Source organism: Excalfactoria chinensis, chromosome 28 (genome assembly GCF_039878825.1).
Source record: "Excalfactoria chinensis isolate bCotChi1 chromosome 28, bCotChi1.hap2, whole genome shotgun sequence".
NCBI classification, from domain to species: domain Eukaryota; kingdom Metazoa; phylum Chordata; class Aves; order Galliformes; family Phasianidae; genus Excalfactoria; species Excalfactoria chinensis.
Window position 1 is genome coordinate 518,083 of NC_092852.1, and position 17,902 is coordinate 535,984.

The 17,902-nt window shown below is 56.8% G+C and overlaps 2 protein-coding genes across 2 annotated transcripts; one reads left to right on the top strand and one right to left on the bottom strand.

Moving 5' to 3' along the window:
- Window positions 1–1,098: 1,098 nt before the first annotated feature.
- GALNT6 (polypeptide N-acetylgalactosaminyltransferase 6) lies at window positions 1,099–11,839 on the bottom strand. The gene is made up of 11 exons (XM_072358063.1): window positions 11,736–11,839; window positions 6,755–7,312; window positions 5,768–5,940; window positions 5,008–5,157; window positions 4,646–4,880; window positions 3,538–3,655; window positions 3,261–3,461; window positions 2,571–2,702; window positions 1,933–2,034; window positions 1,398–1,550; window positions 1,099–1,218 (listed from the first exon to the last, which is right to left on the bottom strand). The coding sequence occupies exons 2-11, from the start codon at window positions 7,240–7,242 to the stop codon at window positions 1,105–1,107; spliced, it is 1,866 nt and encodes a 621-aa protein (XP_072214164.1). The 5' UTR covers window positions 7,243–7,312; window positions 11,736–11,839; the 3' UTR covers window positions 1,099–1,104.
- A 48-nt stretch (window positions 11,840–11,887) lies between these two features.
- LOC140263272 (uncharacterized) lies at window positions 11,888–16,135 on the top strand. Its single transcript, XM_072358099.1, has 4 exons — window positions 11,888–12,011; window positions 13,658–13,780; window positions 14,556–15,049; window positions 15,878–16,135. Exons 1-4 carry the CDS (start codon window positions 11,963–11,965, stop codon window positions 16,031–16,033), a joined length of 822 nt encoding a protein of 273 aa, XP_072214200.1. The 5' UTR covers window positions 11,888–11,962; the 3' UTR covers window positions 16,034–16,135.
- Window positions 16,136–17,902: the final 1,767 nt, after the last annotated feature.

Here is a 17,902-nt window from a genome sequence, read left to right on the forward strand (position 1 = left end):
CACAACCCAACTCTACCCATGGCAAACCCAACTCCTCCCCCCCCTCAGAAGTCAACGCCTTATTGAAAGAATGGGGCTCCAAAGGGGCATTTGGTCTGCAGATAATGAAGAGGAATTCCAGGGTAATGGAACCAGGGCAGGGCTGGGGGCATGGGGGCAGTTCTGGGGAAGAAACAGATCTGAGACGGGCTCTGTAAAATAAATCATCTCTTTATTTCAGGTCACGAACCCAAAGTTGGGCCCTTCCCATCCAGTTCCAAGAGTTTTCCCCAACTATCAATGAAACGGTACCAAAATTGGGGTGGGGGGAGCAGTGGGGGCTGGGGGAACAACAGGGACTGTGGTTGCGTGACCTTGGCATGGCACCCAGGAGCACTCCACAGCCCTGCTCCTTCCTCCTGCTCAGCACGAGGAGCAATGGAACCTCCCCAGGAAACAACGACCACCTCATCATAATGACCAAATTAATAATAATTACCATCTAACGTTTCCCCTATGATCAAGGCTGGGATTTAAGGCAGGTGACCCCACAGAGCTGCCCGAGGCCCCTCTCCCCAACCATGAGTGGGGACACTGGGTGCTGATGTGGGGATGGGTCCCAGCAGCCACCCCATACACATACCAGGCTCCTCTCTATGAGGCTGAGCCCCCCCAGTCCATCTCCCACAGCCGGGCCAACCCCACTGCCCTCCTCAGGCATAGGGAAGGGGCAGCTGTGACAGCTTCTGGAACACCCCAAGGGCAGATTTGGGGTCTCTTCGATGAGTCCAACATGAGTCCAGCACCATCTCTTCCATTCAGGCACTAAAAGGCAGCACTGGGCTCCTCCACGACTCTTTTTGGGCTCCTCCATGACCCCCCTTTTAGGGTTCCTCACATTATCACCCCACCTCTCCACGGGGTTTGCAAAAGGCACAGGGCTGAGTTCAAGGCCAGATGTGAATTGCAGCATATTTAAGGCTTTTTTGCTTCTTTTAAATTAAAAAAAAAAAAAAAAAAAAAAAAAGGAAAAAAAATAATATTAAAAATATAATAATAATAATAAGGAAGGGAAAGTGTTGGCTGCCAGTGCCCTGAGTGTGGCTGGGTCCCAGTGTGCTGCCATTAGGTGAAGGACCAGAGCTGGTGGGGGTCTGAGGGGTCGCAGGGGGCCATGGCCGGGTGCTTGCCACGTGCTGTCAGGCACATCCGGGATGCGTGGTTCTTAATGAGGTGGTCCTGGATTGGGAGAGAGAAGAACAGAGCCTGGCTCAGCTCAGCCTTCAGGACTCATGCAAGGAATGCAATGCAGGGATGCAGAAAGTGCATGGCGCTGGGATGCACTGAGTGCATGGCGCTGGGATGCAGCTCGGTGCTGGGCTGCTCCGAGCACAGGGGATGCTTGCAGTGATGCTCACCTGTGTCAGCTCCCACTCCTCATCGGGGGGCACACGCGTGGGCTGCCCACGGAAGCTGCACTCCCCGAGCTGCACCGGCCCCGCCCCCGCCCGCAGGCACAGCTGTTTGCCCACGTTGTGCCGCAGGTCGCGCTGGGTCGTGTATTCAAAGTACTGCGGGGGGAGAGAGCAGGGATGGAGGAGGGGGGCACAGCGGCCGTGGGGGAGGTGCTTGAAGGAACGAGCCCTCCAGGCGGGGGAACACCCGATAAAAGCCCTTGGGGAAGGGGGGGGATAAAATAGGGGTGAGAAACATGAGGAAATAACACTCGTGGAGGGGGGGGGAAGTAATGATAAAATAGTCCTTGGGATGATGGGGGGGGAGGGGGTTGGACGTGAGAAAATAGCTCTTGGGTGTGGGAGGGAAATGGATAAGTGCCCTCAAAGGGCGGGAGGGGATGAAGGGATAAAAGAGCACTTGGTGGGGGGGGATGATGATAAAACAGGTGGCTGAGAGGGGCAACGAAGTGGCTGCAGGGGGGGGCGCCGAGCTCACCTGGTTGCCCCCCATCCCGTGGCACGGGTACATGATGAGCGGCTTCCCCCCGTGGTTGTTCTCCCCGACGTCCAGGCAGCTGTTGGTGCCCCCGTTCTTAATCTGCAAGGGAAAATAATAACAATCATCCTTAATATATATATATATATATATATATATATGAAAGCCTTTATTTTTAAATTAAATAAGAATAATGATGGAAAAGCATTATTATAAGTATTTAAGGTATGAAAAGCATTGGCTGCCGGAGCTCAGCCTGGCGCAGGGTTGCCCGGGTGCCGCTGCAGCTCCGGCTCTCCATCCCTTCCAGGACACGGAACGGCCGGACCGACGACGGGAGGCGAGCAAAGGGTTCAGGAAACAGAATAGAGACAGCAGCGGGCGGAGAGGCGGCGCTGAGCGCTCGGGACACGTCAGCAACGGCCCGGAACCCGCCCGTCCCTCGGGGCGATGCGCCCATCTGCGCCCCGGGATGGCACGGAGCTCCGGGAAGCGCTCGGCTCTTCCGCCCCGCTGTGGCCGCACGACGATCCCGGAGGCCCCCGAACCGGCTCTGCTGGATTCCAGCTCCCAGCTGAAGCAAAAAGGCTTCACGCTGAAAGCGAAGCCCTCCCGAGGCCGCCGCGCTGCGCACTTACTGCTCCGTACGAGGTCGGGTTGAGGTCGGGGACGAACATCTCCGGGTAGACGTTCTGCAGGTACCAGGTGAAGTTCTTGCAGTGCAGCCGCTCCCTCAGCCTGCGCCGTTCTGTAATGTCACCATACGTCTTCTATCGGCAAAGTCACGTGAGAGAATTAAACTGATCTCCGGAGCCAGCAGGAACCCCCCCTTTACCCCCCCCCTCCCCACCTCCTTCCGATGCCAAAAGTTCCATCCTCCCACCCACCGTAGGACCCCGATGGGCACCAGAGCAAAGCTGAGCTGTGGCAGAACATGCTGGTGTTGTAGAAGTGTCTAGGAAGCCTTACGGCCCAAAGGGTTCATTTTCTTTGGCTGTGTTTCCCCACCTGCCCTTGATTTCATTGCTCTAAGCTGAGCCTGCAGAGCTCTTGCATCTCCTGCTGATCAAACCCAAGCTCAGGGCAGGAGCTCAGACCCCAGGACCTGACAGGAGGGGCTGGAGCTGGATGGGCTTTAAGGACCCTCCCAACCCAACCATCCTACAGTTCTGTGGTCTATAACGACCCTTCCAACCCAACCATTCCAATATGGTTCCATAACCTTTTAGGACCCTTCCAATCCAACCCTCCTATGGTTCCGTGTTCTTTAAGGTCCCTTCCCACCCAAGCATTCTACAACAGTGAGACCCCTGCTGCTGTGTGGCTACCTCTCTGGCCATCTGTGCAGCCTGTTGGTTCCTCCGATAGAAGATCTCCTTGTAGTCGTCCATCCAGACCTCGGCCAAGCGGACCTGGTTCCTGGAGATGACCTGCGTGCCCTTGGGGAAGGTGTGGGGGCTCTTGGAACGGAAGACGTGGCCCACGACGGAGCAGGGGATGATCTCCAGCTGACCCCCACACTGCCAGACCTATGGGGATGAGATGTGGGGGGTGAGCAGCCTTGGGACCGAGGCCATCCCCAAAGCTGTGCCCCACGGGGCTCACCCTGAAAGACATTTCCACGTTCTCTCCCCCCCAGATCTCCATCTGGTCGTCGTAGGAACCGATGTGCTCAAAGTAGGACCTGGAGATGGCAAAGAGGCCACCGGCAAAGGTTGGGGACCTACAGGAGAGGGGAAAACAAAACACCATAAGGCTGGAGGGTCTCCATCTGCAGGACAGGTTAAGAAAACACCCAAACTCAGATCTGAATTCTAGGGGACATCGCAGAGGGTGGCACTGGGCAGCAGCACTCCTCAACCAGCTGCATGCCAAGCCCCAGATGCGGCCCCTCGTGCTCCCATGGCCATAGCAGAGGGGCACCATAGGGATGGAGCTGCTGCCAGGAGGGGACAGCAGGGACACGGGGCAGCGTGGCACTGAGGGGCCTCACTGTGTTGCCTCGGGATCCAGAGCAAAGCAGGGTGGATTTGATTACAGAAAGCCTATTGCAGCAAAGAAAGGCAGAGATTAGCTCGGTGACCAGGCATCCCATTCACTCCTCTGGCTTTTCTAATCTGTTCCATCTGATCTTTAGAAGGGGGGAGGCTGGAACAGAAACTTGCTTTTATTCAATGGGAAGGGAAAAAAAAAAAAAGGAAAACGACAAAAAGGAGCTCAGCTCTCATCCAGAGAGGAGCAGGGGAGAGATGAGACACTGCCGGGAGCCAGCAGGGCTCACAGAGAAAGGGACCTTTATTGGGGCCGGGACGTCTCCCGGGTGACCTCTGCACAAAGCCGGTCCTGCTAGACAGGATGCGGCCGCGGCCAAACACGGTGTCGGGTGTCCCCACATGGCAATGTCTGTCCTGAACTGGGCCCAGTGCTCCAGATGGGGTCTCCCCAGTGCAGAGCAGAGCAGGGAGCACCTCCTTCACCCTGCTGGCCCTGCTTTGTGTAGTGCCCCATGGGGAACCATTGGCCCTCTTGGCCACCAGGGCACACTTATGGTCACCCTGTTGGCCAACCAGGACCCCTTCTCAAGGTCCTTCTCTGCAGAGCTCCTTTCCGGCAGCTCAGCCCTTGACCTGCACTGCTATGCATTTTGCTCCTCCTCAGGTGCAGGGCTCTACTCTGGCACTGGGAGGATGAAACACCCCACGCTCAGGCTTACTTGATGGGGACAGTCTCGTCCTTCCTCCTCTGCCTCTCCCGGGGCGGCACGACCTCCCATCCAAAGGTAAGACTCCAGTCGAAGTTGCCCCGGCTGTGCTGCTTGCCATACTGCACCGGCTTGGAGAACTCGAAGGTGTTGAGGTCTATGGTGGTGATGTCGGGGCTGACGACAGCTGTGGGCTCCTCGGCGATGCGGGACAGGAGGGGCTCCAACCACCCATGGAAGCACTCACCTGGAGCACGGGGAAGGGTGAACCGACCTCACCGGCATCGGCGTCTCTTCAATGGGATGTGCCAGGACTGGGGGCTGCATCCCGACCCCAGGGGCACTCAGAGGGTGGTGGGGAGGTGGACACTCACAGTGTGCATCCAGGAAGGTGAGCACCTCGCCACTTGCCACGCTGGCTCCCAGTAACCGGGCCGTGATCAGCCCCTTCCTCTCTGCCTGCCGCACCACCCGCACGATCTGCAGCTGCTTCACGTAGTTGTCCAGCTCGTCCTTCAGGTATTCTGGGGTAACAGAAAAGGGTGGACAGCATCAGGGTGAGCTCAGCCCCCGCTGCTGGCACCCATCTGCACATCAGGGTCCCTTGCAGGGGGGTAACGGGCAGCCCTGATCCCATCTGCACCCTGCAACAAGGTGGGGGTGACACAAGTCCTCCCCATTCCTCCAGTGTGAGAGGTTTTTGATCGCTAAGAAAAGAATCATTGAGGTTGGAAAGGACCTTTATGACCATCCAGTCCAACCATCAGCTGCATGCTGAGCAATGCATTGCTCTGCCCCAGGAGATGCTCCAGGTGCAGAAATCCATTTGTTTTCCAGGTGTGGCTCACACGGCTTTACGCACCCTGGGAGCTGCTGCAGGCGGAAGCAGAGCACGAGGGTAAAGTCTGCTCCTCTGCCATCACCTCACCGTGCCCATTCGTTTGCTTTGGGTGGAACAAGTAACCAGGTGTGACGTGGGACGAGCAGCCGGGCTTCATCCGGATAGAAGAAAAAACCCAGCGGTGCTCGGGGCTTCAATAGGGAACGACTCAGAAAAGCCCAGGGGGGTTTTGCAGCCCCACATCCTGCAGCCCCACATCCTGCAGCCCCACATCCTTCAGCCCCAACACGCACCGTCCGTGCTGGCGTCGTCCACGAGGATGATCTCCTTGAGCAGCGCGGCGGGCGAGGCGTGCAGGACGCTGTACACCGTGCGCAGCAGCGTGGACCACGCTTCGTTGTGGAACACGATGACGACGCTGGTGGTGGGGAGGGGAGGGCAGCGCTTGAACTTCTGGTCGATGCACCTACAGGGGAGGGGAAGGATCAAAAACAAGGGGAGAAAAAAGCAGGATTTATGGCAGCCGTGCACCGGGTGTGAAGAAGCAGCGGGGTCGGAGTGCCGGAACAAAACGCCGTCGTCCCCCACTGCGGCGTTCCGCACGGCGGGACAGCGGCACCGGCAGCCCCCGCGGCTCTGCCTCTTTGATTTCCATTTGGGTTTACCTCTTTTCTCCCCCTCCTTTTGCCCCTGTCGCCTCCGGTCCAGTGAATGACATTCCCATCCCACCCTGACCCGGTGTTCCCCCATTGTGACCGCTACACCTGCTAGGCACGGATAATCGCCGGCCGGCGCGGCTTCTCCCTCCTATTCAGAGCTATTTTATCCCCCCCCTCAAAAACCCACCCCCGACCAGGCAGGGGTTGGGGCCACGCTCTAATCCGGGCGGGCGGTGCTGAAGCCGTTTCCTTCGCCCCCTGCCTGGGGCTGTTCCACTCCGCTAAGAAAAGAAAAAGTCAGCTTAGGGCTGGGCTGGAAGAAAGGAGGGGAGGGAGAAGCCGGGTTGGGGAGGAGGGGGTGGGAGATGCTGAAGCCCGGAGCAGGTACACAAAGAGCTGCTGTGCTATTTCACCCGCTGCAATGCAAAATCAAGCATAAAGCAGACAGAAACTGGAGAGGAATTTGCTATTCCTGAGATGCCAGCCCCCCTCCCAAAAAAAAGTGGTTTGCTGCTTCTTTGCTGGGCTGATGCATGTGGTGGTGCATGAGCAGCTGCATAGAGAGTGCATGGAGCTCTTGCACCGAGCTGCTGCATAAGGAGTGCATAAGGGGGCTCTTACTCCGGCGGGCGGCTGTCGGGTCCCAGCGCACGCTGCAGGGAGATGCGGTCACTGGCGAAGGCGTTGAAGCAATGCTTCTCATAACCCCGCTCCTTCTCCTTGCTCTCCTCCGCCGTCCACTGCTCTTTCTTGAAGGCTTTGCCATCAGCCCCGGGGCCGGAGGGGTCTTGAGGGGGTCGTTCCAGCAGCGGGCGCAGCTCTGCTGCCGTATAGAAGCCGGGGGGACAGGAGCGAGCACCGTGGGGCGGCTCCTCCGGGGGCACCGGGGCCCTAATCTGCAGCTTGGGCATGGAGTCACGGAGGTTGTGCACGGCGCCCAGCATCAGGTCGATGACCTGGTCCTTCCCATCCACGATGTTCTTCAACCAGGGCTCCTCGCGCTGGTCGCCGTCCCCGACGTCCCTCTGTAGGATGAAGAGGAAGAGGAGGAAGACGGCGCCCACCAGGGCCACCTTCAGCGGGCTGTAGCGGCGGCGGAGCAGCCTCATGCTGTCTGCAGGCGCTGCGGGGCACGGCTCAAGGTCGGGGGGTCCGTAGGGGCTTCATGGCTCCGTTAACCTGGAGGGGAGAAACGTACAAGGGGTTAATTCACCCCACATGCAACCCGCAAAGCGTGCGCTGTCAGCTGAGCAGCCCAGAGCTCTCCTCATCACCTGCACCCTGCAAACCTGCCCTGAAGCAGCTGAAACAGGTCGGAAGGAGGATGCAAGATGCAAAGCATCAGCCCCAGCAGCGTGTCGTCGTCGTCCTCCCCCCGCACGCAGCAAAAGGATCAATGCACAATGAAGCTAAAACGAAAAGTTTACTCCAACATTTGGGATGCACGGACGGATGGAGCCACCCGTCGGACACTTCTCCTGCCTGGGAAGGAAGACGCGAGCGGACGGGATCGCTCCGAGCTGCGCCGTCAGGGAGCAGCAATCCCAGCAGCCGGAGCTCTGCCCCATCCCCGAACCATTCCTCCCCGCTGCTCTTTGTGAGCCGCTGCCACCGGAGCATGGAGAAGCTCCGCGGGATCCATTCACCGCCATCTCCTCCTCCTCAGGATCACCCCCTCCTTCCTCCCCCCCCCCCCCCCCCGTCTTTTTCTTTCTTAAAGTGCTTTGGAAGCTGCTCAGCCGCCCCCCGCCCCCCCCCCAGCACCCCGCTGTCAACTTCAAGGGCAGGGAGCTCAGTGCGGGGTCCCTATTCTTCCACGTCCCCATGAGGTTTAGGGGCGGGGGGAGCGCAGCGATGCGCTATAGGGGAGGGGGACACTCCGCCCCGGGTCACCGCTTTCAGTGCCCATAGGGCTCCGGGATCAAGGCAGGCGTTCAGGCTGTGCTTTATTGCCCAACGTGGGAGGGGAAAAACAATCAGAATTAAGGGGGTAAAAAGAAGAATCTCTGCTCAACCTCCCCCCGAATGTCTATCCATGTATTGTTTGTAGTCTGAGCTTCCCCCAACTTCACCCTCAGAGTTCCTGGAGCTCCGTGCAACGACATGAACGTAGTGTAGGTGCAAAGGAGGATCCCTTCCCGATCCCCATTGCCTTGACCACACTAATGAGCACCTCGTTATCTGCTAACGAACCTCAGCGCAGCCACCCTGGGGAAAGCACTGGGCAGTGCACAACAGCTTCAGCCCCAAAGGGTCCCCGTAGGAACCGCACTGAGACCTGGGACGTTTCCTCCCCCCCGGGTCCCAAAGGAGCGCGGTGACACCGGTGACACCGTCACACACTCACCCAGAGCTGAGTCACCCGCAGGGCGCGTCCCGGGGGTGGGCAGTGCCACGAGGACACATTGCCAGCCCAGAGCCACCATAGAACCCCCCCCCCTCCTATAGCCCTTCCAGAGTCCCCCTTGGCCAACCCCAAACCCAAAACCATCCCCAGGATGCACGCAGCAACACGTGCAGTGAAAGCTATTAAGGCCGTTGCATTCAAAAGAGGGTTTTAAAGGGGAAAAAAAAGGGGAAAGAAGAAATAAAGGGGGGGGGGGGAGGGGAAGGGTCACCAACACAGTCACAGCCACGGGTGGCGGCAGGACAGTGCTCACGTGATGGGACAGCAGCTTCCTCCTTGGTGACGGAGGGAGGAAACCTTGAGGTTGAAACAGAGATTTTCTGCCTCCCCACCCCCAAAACAGAAGAAAATGAGCAATAATGGGAGAGCAGCGAAAGGGTGATGATAATAACAAACTAATACGAAGGCAGAGACATCAACGCAGCAGACCCAGCACGGCCTCACCTGACACGACCCTCCGCTCCACGTGGCAGCACGGCCCTGTTGGCTGCAGTGCCAATGGTGTTTGGGATGGCAAACAGCCGGATGGAGCAGCCCCACTGATGGGATTCCAACCCCCCCACCCCCACCTCCCCCCCCATCACCATGGGAGTGTGGGGGAATGTCTTTAATTTGGTGCAGATTGGGGAAAAAGGAGCGATGCTGGAGGGGTAGGAGAGGGTGTGAGTGCTATGGGGTGCAAAGGGAGACCCCAGAGATGCAATAGGGTGGGAGTGGGATCGGGATCAGGGAGTGAGGCATGAAGAGTGGGGACCAAGTGCTGGGAAAGGAGGACTGAAGACTGAGACCAGGATCTGGACTCAAGACCAAAGAATGGGGACAAAGGACTGTGACAGGGACCCAAAGGTCAGGGAATGGGACCCTGACCAGAGTCCCAATACTGGGACCAGGACTGGGATTGATGATCAGGGTAGGAACTGAGCATCAAGGTCTGGGACCGGGGAATGGGACCTGAAGATCAGGAACACAAAGAAAGGGACTTAAAGACCAGGGACCAGATGGGACCCTAAAGACCAGAGACTCAGGATACCCTAAAGACTGGGATCTGGGGATCAAGGACTGAGGATCCAGGGGAAGCAGAGACACAGAGGGAACCCCGAAGATTGGGACCAGAGGAACCTGAAGACTGAGGACCCCAAAGACCAGGGACCCGGGGGGGGACCTCAAAGACTTCAGACCCCAAAGACTGGGGACCCAGAGGGACCCCAAAGACCGAGGATCCAGGGGACTCCAAGGAGTGGGACTAGGGGCACCCCAAAGGCTGGGGACCCAGGGACCCCAAAGACTGCAGACTCCAAAGACTGGGGATTCAGAGGACCCCAAAGACCCCAAAGGCTGGGACTTAGGGGGATCCCAAAGACTTCAGACCCCAAAGACTGGGGACCCCAAAGACTACAGACCCGGGAGACTTTCAAGCCAGGACCGGGACTGAAGACCCAAAACCGAGATTAGGACCAGGACCGAGATCTGGAACAAGGATCCGAAAACCGAGAGCCCGAGACCGGGACCGAGCACCGAGGATCCGCAACCGGAACCCGAAAGTGAGACCGAAAATTAGGACCGAGCGAGCCGGACCCGAGAGCGGGAGAGGAACGAGATTCCAACCGACACCAAACCGCGAACACCGGAACCCACAAACGACCCCCGACCGCCCCACTCACCCGCTCCGTAGCAGCGGCGGCTGCGGGTCCGGGGCCGCAGGTGTCGTCCGGGGGGCGGGGGGGGGGGGGGGCGGAGCTACAGCCGGCACCTGCCTCGCCCCGGGCTACAGGTGCGCACCGCGCGGTCCTAGCGCCGTCCTCAGGGGATCGTAGGGGGTCTAAGGGCTGATGGTGGGGATCCGGAGGTTGGTGGGGGTCTATAGGGGATGTGCAGGGGGTTGGACTCGAGGTGGGGCACTGGGGGGGTTGGGGAGAGGCAGAGATGCTGTGGGGGTGCAGGGATTATCGTGGCTTGGCATAAGGCTGCTGGGAGGGACAGGTGCCCCCTAGGGGCGTGATGCAGGAGGGGTGGGGGTTTAATATGGGTGGGGGGGAAGAAAAGGGGGTTTAATGGGGGTGGGGGACAAGAAAAGGGGGTTTAATGGGGGTGGGGGGCAAGAAAAGGGGGTTTAATGGGGGTGGGGGGCAAGAAAAGAGGGTTTAATGGAGGTGGGGGGCAAGAAAAGGGGGTTTAATATGGGTGGGGGGCAAGAAAAGGGGGTTTAATGGGGGTGGGGGGCAAGAAAAGGGGGTTTAATTGGGGTGGGGGGCAAGAAAAGGGGGTTTAATATGGGTGGGGGGCAAGAAAAGGGGGTTTAATTGGGGTGGGGGGCAAGAAAAGGGGGTTTAATATGGGTGGGGGGCAAGAATAGGGGGTTTAATTGGGGTGGGGGGCAAGAAAAGGGGGTTTAATGGGGATGGGGGGCAAGAAAAGGGGGTTTAATGGGGGTGGAAGCAGGGAAAGTCTCTGCTGTGTTGAGGACTCCACGTTAAGGCTGAGTGGGCTTTATGTTCCCTTCCATCCAGAGCCCTTCTGTGGTTCTATGATCTCTAAGGGCTCTTCCAACCCAAGCCATGCCGTGGTTCTATGATTCTGAACGAGCTGTTTGTAGCCCCTCCAGAGGATGTGGCCGGGTCACCGTGGCAGGTAGAGGCCCAGGCAACCCCCTGACCAATGGCTTTCGGTGCATGCATCACACAGATGGAAACGAGCTCTAAGCCCATCCAGCCCAAGTCCAACCCATCCCACCATGCCCACGGAGCAGGTCCCCAAGTGCCACATCCCCACAGCAGCCCACGCCAACACTTGGCTGCGTTTTCAGACAAAGCAGAGGATGAGAATCCCCCAAGTCCTCATCACAGCACTGGTTGAGATGCAGAGGAGGGTGAGAAAAACACTGGTTGGGGAAACCCCAGCGGCCTCTCCAGGCTCCCAAAGGCAGAAGACACGAATGCTGGGAGGGTTTTAATCTCCTGCTGAGCATTTGGTGTTGGCTCCTGAGCTGTGTGAGGGATTGGAGCAGGGCCGGAGTGAGAATTACATTGGATTATTGGGATGTGAGGTTGAATATCAGCTGCCTTACAGAGGATCAGTCGGGCAGGGCTTTGTGGCCGTCAGCATCGCAGATGTGCAGATCCCCAACACAATGAAGCACCAACACGTTGCTTGAGAAGGGCAGGGGGAAACTGAGGCACAGAACAGACAAGGGCTTACCTGGCACGGCGCAGAGGAGAGCCCAGACTCACCACCTTCAACATCGCCTCCCGGCCTCTTGAGAGCTCATTTTAAGCCCTGGGTTTGCTGCCTGTCATTCACTGCTGTTATATTTCCTGCCTCGCTGCTGCTCTGAGGTTTCGCTCCGAGCGCTGAGAAACTGAAGGGAAATTCCCTGCCCCGGATTTTGCTGTTCGAGAAGCTTTTTCAGTTGCACTCAGAGGCTGATGCTGAGCTGTGGCTGCCGGGACGGGGGCAGGAGGGCCCCCCACCACTGTAAGTCTGCTCCCCAAATTGCAGCCCTGGGGTTTCGTGGGGTCCCCATTGGGTTACGTGGAGGGGTTCGGGGTGGGGGGGGGTTGGGATTTTTGCTGTATTAAAGCAACCCCAGTCCCAGCACTGAGGGAGGATGTGGGTTGTGCCCCTCTGAGCCCCCAGGTGCTTCTTTAATCCCAAACTGGGCAATGCTTCTCTGGGTTATGGGAGGTGAAGATCTCCCGTCCTCTTAGTGACAAGGTGGTAATTTGGGGGGGGGAAATTAAGTCGTGGTTAACTACTGAGAAACCAGCAGGGCTCGTATAAAATCAACATGGGCTTGTTGGGAACGGCAGCTCCAAATCACACACTTCTTAATAATTAATGGGCACAGTTATATATAACTGCGAGACCAAATACATCCTCTTAATCTTTAATTAGTCAGCTGCTTTGCAGGTTGGGAGCGCTTGGTTTTAAGAGCCAGCGGGGGCCCGAAGAGCTGAGAGTACAACACAGCCCCCATCCCAGCTCGTTTTGGGGTGAGAAGCACAGAAAACCCTTTGCTGATGGCGACCTTGCCTCGATGTCTGCAGCTCTCTTGGTGCTGGGAGCGTTTCCTTCAGCTCCATTGGGATTCCTGCCCTTCACTCCTCTTGGGGAACCCACGTTGCTCGGGATGGCAGAGGAGACATCCCCAAAGCCACCAGCCCCTAATTACAGCAGCAGGGATTAAATTCACAGCGCTGAGTGGTGGTGAAGCTGGAAAACATGACAGGAAGCAAAAGTGATTTGCATGTTGATGCTAATTGCTGTTGCACAAACCTTTCAAATCAAAGCGTGCGTTGCAGATGGCTTGCAGATTTACACCACGCTTTGGCTTTATTTATTATCCTTCAGACTGGTAATAATTGGTGCAATGTGGTAAAGCTGGAAAGTCTGATCCACAATACAGCTGTTAAAGCAAGGAGGAATGTACTGAGGGGAGGATACTCTTCGTAGTGACAGTGTTTGGTTGGATCCCACCTTGTGGGCACGAGCTGGATTTTCTTGTGGAGTATTTCCAGGAGCAGCTCGGGGCTGAATGACTGAAGGGATGGGAGCTGTGCCTCCGTGCTTGGACCTCTTCCCCCTTTGGGGTTCATTGCTGGGTTTGTTTGCTCTCGTAGCGCTGCAAAAAGAAAGCGTTTCTTTCTCCAAGTCATGGAATCGCAGCAGGTCTGGGGCTGGAAGGGTTCTTAGAGACCACAGAACTGTGGGATGGTTGGATTGGGAGGGGACTTAAAGATCTCAGAACCTTGAGATGGATGGGTTGGAAGGGTCCTTCGGGATCACAGAACCATAGGATGGTTGTTTTGGAAGGGTCCTCACCGCCCCCTGCCCCTCTCCCTGCTCTGGGCAGATCCAATCCCTCCATCAGGAGGCCTTGAACTTCACTGTAGGCTGAGAGATGGAGAAGCCCAGCTCAGCAGTCGGGTTATCCCCTCCTTTGGACACCATCACTTCCCTTTTCAGCTCTTTGATTGCTTTTAAATCACAAGAAAACTGCAACTACAACTTCTTTCCATCATCTCCGGAGATCCCACAGCAGGACAGAGCTCAGTGCATCTCCATGTCCCCTCCTTGCTGCCTTTGGATAACGCACAACTTCTTGCTTCTTCCCTGACCAGGCGTGATGGAAATAGGTGAAATATTCCTCCAGCTGTGCCAGGAGGTGGCCAGGCTGCGGGAGTTGTGCTCCAGGCAGAGCGAGCTGCTGCGGAAGCTGAGCGCCAGGAAGGGCACCATCGTGGGTGAGCAGTGGGGCTGGGGATGGGGGGAGGTCATGCTGAATTGCTCCTTCATTGCTAAGAGCAAAAAGCAAAAGAAAGGGGAAAAAAACACGGATGGGATGCAGCCAAATCTCACCCAGCCCTTGGTGCAACGCCTCTGGGTTCCACAGGACCCCTCTGGCTGCTGGAACAACGAGATGGGGATTGTTAGGCTGAGTTGTGTGAGCGCTGGATGAGTTGGCACCAAAAGGCAGAAAAGGAAATTGTTTTAGTTTGGATGCTAATTGAGTTATTTGTGGTGGGGCAGAAAAATTAGTCAGCTTGTTGTAATGCGTTGCTATATTTGACAGTCTTCTTAGGCTGCTTTCCTTTAATTGAGTATCTTGTGGTTATCGCTGGAAGGAAGAGGCTCCCAGGTTAACAGCAATAGGATGAGAGGTGACGGCCTCCCATTACACCAAGGGGGTCAGGTTGGGTATTAGGAACAATTTCTCCTCTGGGGGAGCCGTGGTGTGTTGGTATGGGCTGCCCAGTGAGGAGCTGGACCAGCATCCCCGGGGGGTGTTCAAGAAACTGCAGAGATGTGGCACTTGGGGACGTGGTTGGTGGGATGATGGGATGGGGTTGGATGAGTTGGGGTTGGACTGGATGGGGTCAGACTGGATGGGGTTGGGCTGGATGGGGTCAGACTGGATGGGGTTGGACTGGATGGTCCAGAAGGTCTTTCCCAACTTTAGTGATTCTCTATGGAATCGCAGAGTCCCAGCACTCACCTCTGACCTGCTTTCTTTCCAAGACATCCCCACGTCGCTGCCCATCCAGTGCACTGAGGACACTTGGACAGAGGGAGGGGAGCAGCCAGCTGACAGCCCCCAGGTGCACCCCAAGGCCCCGCAGGGCTCTGCCCACCCTCTGGCCCCACCAAACGCTGCCCACAAGCTGCCTGGTGCCGATGGGTGGTACCCAGCCTGCAACAACCTTGGAGCTGGGAAAGCCGCCCTCCCAGGGGCTTTTGTCAGCAGCCAGGATGGGAGGAAGGAGAAGATGCTGGCAGACACATGGCTGGAGGACTGCAGGATGGCTCCTACCACCAACAGCCCCGAGGAAGAAGTGAGAGCTTGCTGCAGCCCACAGGAATTAGTGGCACCATGCAGCGAGGCTGCGCGCTCCTTCCTGACCATCCTGGACCTCTATGAAGCCCCAGGAAGCCTTGGGAGGGAGGATGCTCCCAGCAACAGCTCTCTGCCTGCTGCGGAAAAGGAGCCGGTGGAAATCCGAGGACCTCTGAAGGTAAAATGCAAAGGGGTCAGAGGATTCGGTCTGCCAATACTTCCCAGTGTAAGGGCACCTGCCCATCAGCAGCATCCTGCCCGTCACCCCTCCTGTAACGTGGGGAGCTGAGGCAGAAGGTTGTGGTTATGAAACTGATTGTCCCATTTCAAGTGGAGTCAGGTCCATGAAAACCCCATTCCTGCACCTGGGGTGCTTTGGGAGAAACCCAACGACCCTTCCCAGCTGGGGGATCCTCGAGGCGCTCTGCATCGACCTCTGTTGGATCTGCAAATTAAATTAGCTCTTAATTATTTCCTTCAGCCTCTTCGATTCATACGCCCCCAAATGATCCTAAAGCACAGCCTGAGATGCATCCCCTCAGTCCTGTGTGGGGCACCAACACTGGGCTGACCACTGAGGGTCCCTGCAACACCAAACTGTTTTCCTTTGATTCCTTTTCCCAAATGAGACCCTTAGGGATTATTTGGTGGCTGTTGTGGTGATGTATCCGTGGGAAAGCTACTGATTTTTGGCCTGGGTTATATTTAGAAGCTGTTTTCTGCTTAAGAAGAAGAAAGAAAGAAGTAGAAGCACTGTCTGTATGGTGGAGTCCTAATGTGCCTTATCAGCACTCAGACGATAATGGCACAGGAGGAAATTAATACCGCTCCCCAGTTGGCCCCATCCAAAAGCACTTTTCTCACACTCTGCCTTGTGGGAAGCAACGGGTGATGGGAAGAGCCTTGCAGGATCCTGCAGCGGGTTTGGGGGTCCGGGCACAGCTGTGGGCTCGAGGAGAGGCTGTGTCTGCATCCCCACCCCCCCTGTCCCCTTTGCTCCTTGCAGAGCTCCTGGACACCGGGATGGATGCTGGAGGACGCCATGCTCAGACCGGGTGCAGCCGCGGCTGCTCAGATGTGTGACATTTGCCAGGAGACCTTCCCTGCGGACACCACAGCTCAGGCTGACTATTTAAAGCACGTCTTAACCCATATGAAGTAGGGCTTCGTGCTCAGGAACCCACGTGTGTGCAACTGTCAGCAGCGCAACGGGCTCTGGACCTTCATAAGATGCAGCTGCAGCCCCATTCTGTGTTGCTGGGGCTCCTCGCCCTGAGCATAACCAAGACCTTAATTTGGTGGGGGTCAAAGTGGGGGCTCTCACATCACGGTGCAGCCTCCCCATTGGCATCTCCAACAGCTCCAAGCTGCCTCCTGTGTCTCCTTGATTCAATTAGGGGGTGGCATCATTGTACGGTGTGTTGTGCTCTTCTATAGGGCCTGGAGGAAAATATCAGCCTGCAGCTTGCAGAGTTACAAGGAGCACCAGCTCTGCATCAAGAAGGGTCATAAATTCATTTGGCATAAAACTGTAGCAGCCATCCAGACTTTGCCAGAAGGGAGAAAAACCAACCGGGTTCCTCCTGCTCTGACAGCAAGTCCAGTAAATTTCATTTAAAGACTGTGAGCACAGATGGCTTTTCTCAAGAGTCAAAGCCGTTGTGGCAGAGGGATGAAGTGTATGAGATGCACTTTGTGATGAGCTGCGGGTGTGTGAGTGGCGCAGTTCAGATTAATGGGAATAGAGTGAGTGTAGAGCCCTGCAACCAAAGAGGGACAACTGCATGCACTGGTGCAGGTCAGGGGCTGAGCTGTTGGAAGGGAGCTCTGTGGAGAAGAACCTGGGGGTCCTGGTGGCCAACAGGGTGATTGTGAGCCTGCAGTGTGCCCTGGTGGCCAAGATGGCCAATGGTAGCCAACATGGTTGACCAATGGTTGACCATGAGCCTACAGTGTGCCCTGGTGGCCAAGATGGCCAATGGTGGCCAACATGGTTGACCAATGGTTGACCATGAGCCTACAGTGTGCCCTGGTGGCCAAGATGGCCAATGGTGGCCAACGTGGTTGACCAATGGTTGACCATGAGCCTACAGTGTGCCCTGGTGGCCAAGATGGCCAATGGTGGCCAACGTGGTTGACCAATGGTTGACCATGAGCCTACAGTGTGCCCTGGTGGCCAAGAAGGACAGTGGTGTTCAGGTTGACCAACAGGTGACCACCAATTGACCAACTATTGCCTATGGGCCAGCAGTGTGCCCTGATGGTGGACGAGGCCAGTGTGTGATCAGTGGTTGACCAACACTGGGCAAATGGTTGACCAGTGGTTGACCAACAGTTGATCAAAGGTGGACCTTGAGCCAACAGTGTGCACTGGAGGCCAAGGAGGCCAGTGGTTCCCTGGGGGCACTGCACAGGTTCTCTGTTCTGCGCTGGGGAGGTTTTGGGGTTCTGTGGCAAATCACTCTGGGCTCCTTTGGGGTCACGCAGACCTCGAGTTGTGCCGTTGGTTCTTTGCCTGTGCTCCTTTCCTGGTGACTCAGGCTGGGGCTGAGCTGTGGAGGTTCTACCACCATCTAACTTCACTGCGTGAACTTTCTCAACACGCTTCACTGTATTTTTAGACGTTACGTTGTATGGTGCAATTAGTCACCCCCCCCCCACCCCCCCCTCCCAGCCAGATGGTCCACGGTGACACAGGAGCTTCTTTTTTTAATCCCACACTTTCCATTGGCGTGAGCGTAACTCTGCTTCCCAACCAACCTTAAGTATAGGGTGTTTGTTTTAGCTGCAGGGTGGGCGGTGTTATTGCTGTCCCCAGGTCAGCTCACCGGGGCTGCAGTTGGGTCATTTCTGGGAAGGAATGGCAGATTTGGTGGCAGTTTCCAGTAAGGAGAAATTGAGGTTGGATTGGAAAACCAAGCAGGATTACGCCTGCTTGCTTTCTTGCTGTTGGGTGCCTGCGTAGGGCTGGGGGTTGGCGTGTCCTCCTGTGGCTCTTGGTTTCAAAGCAGGGCTGGGAGAAGGAGGTGTC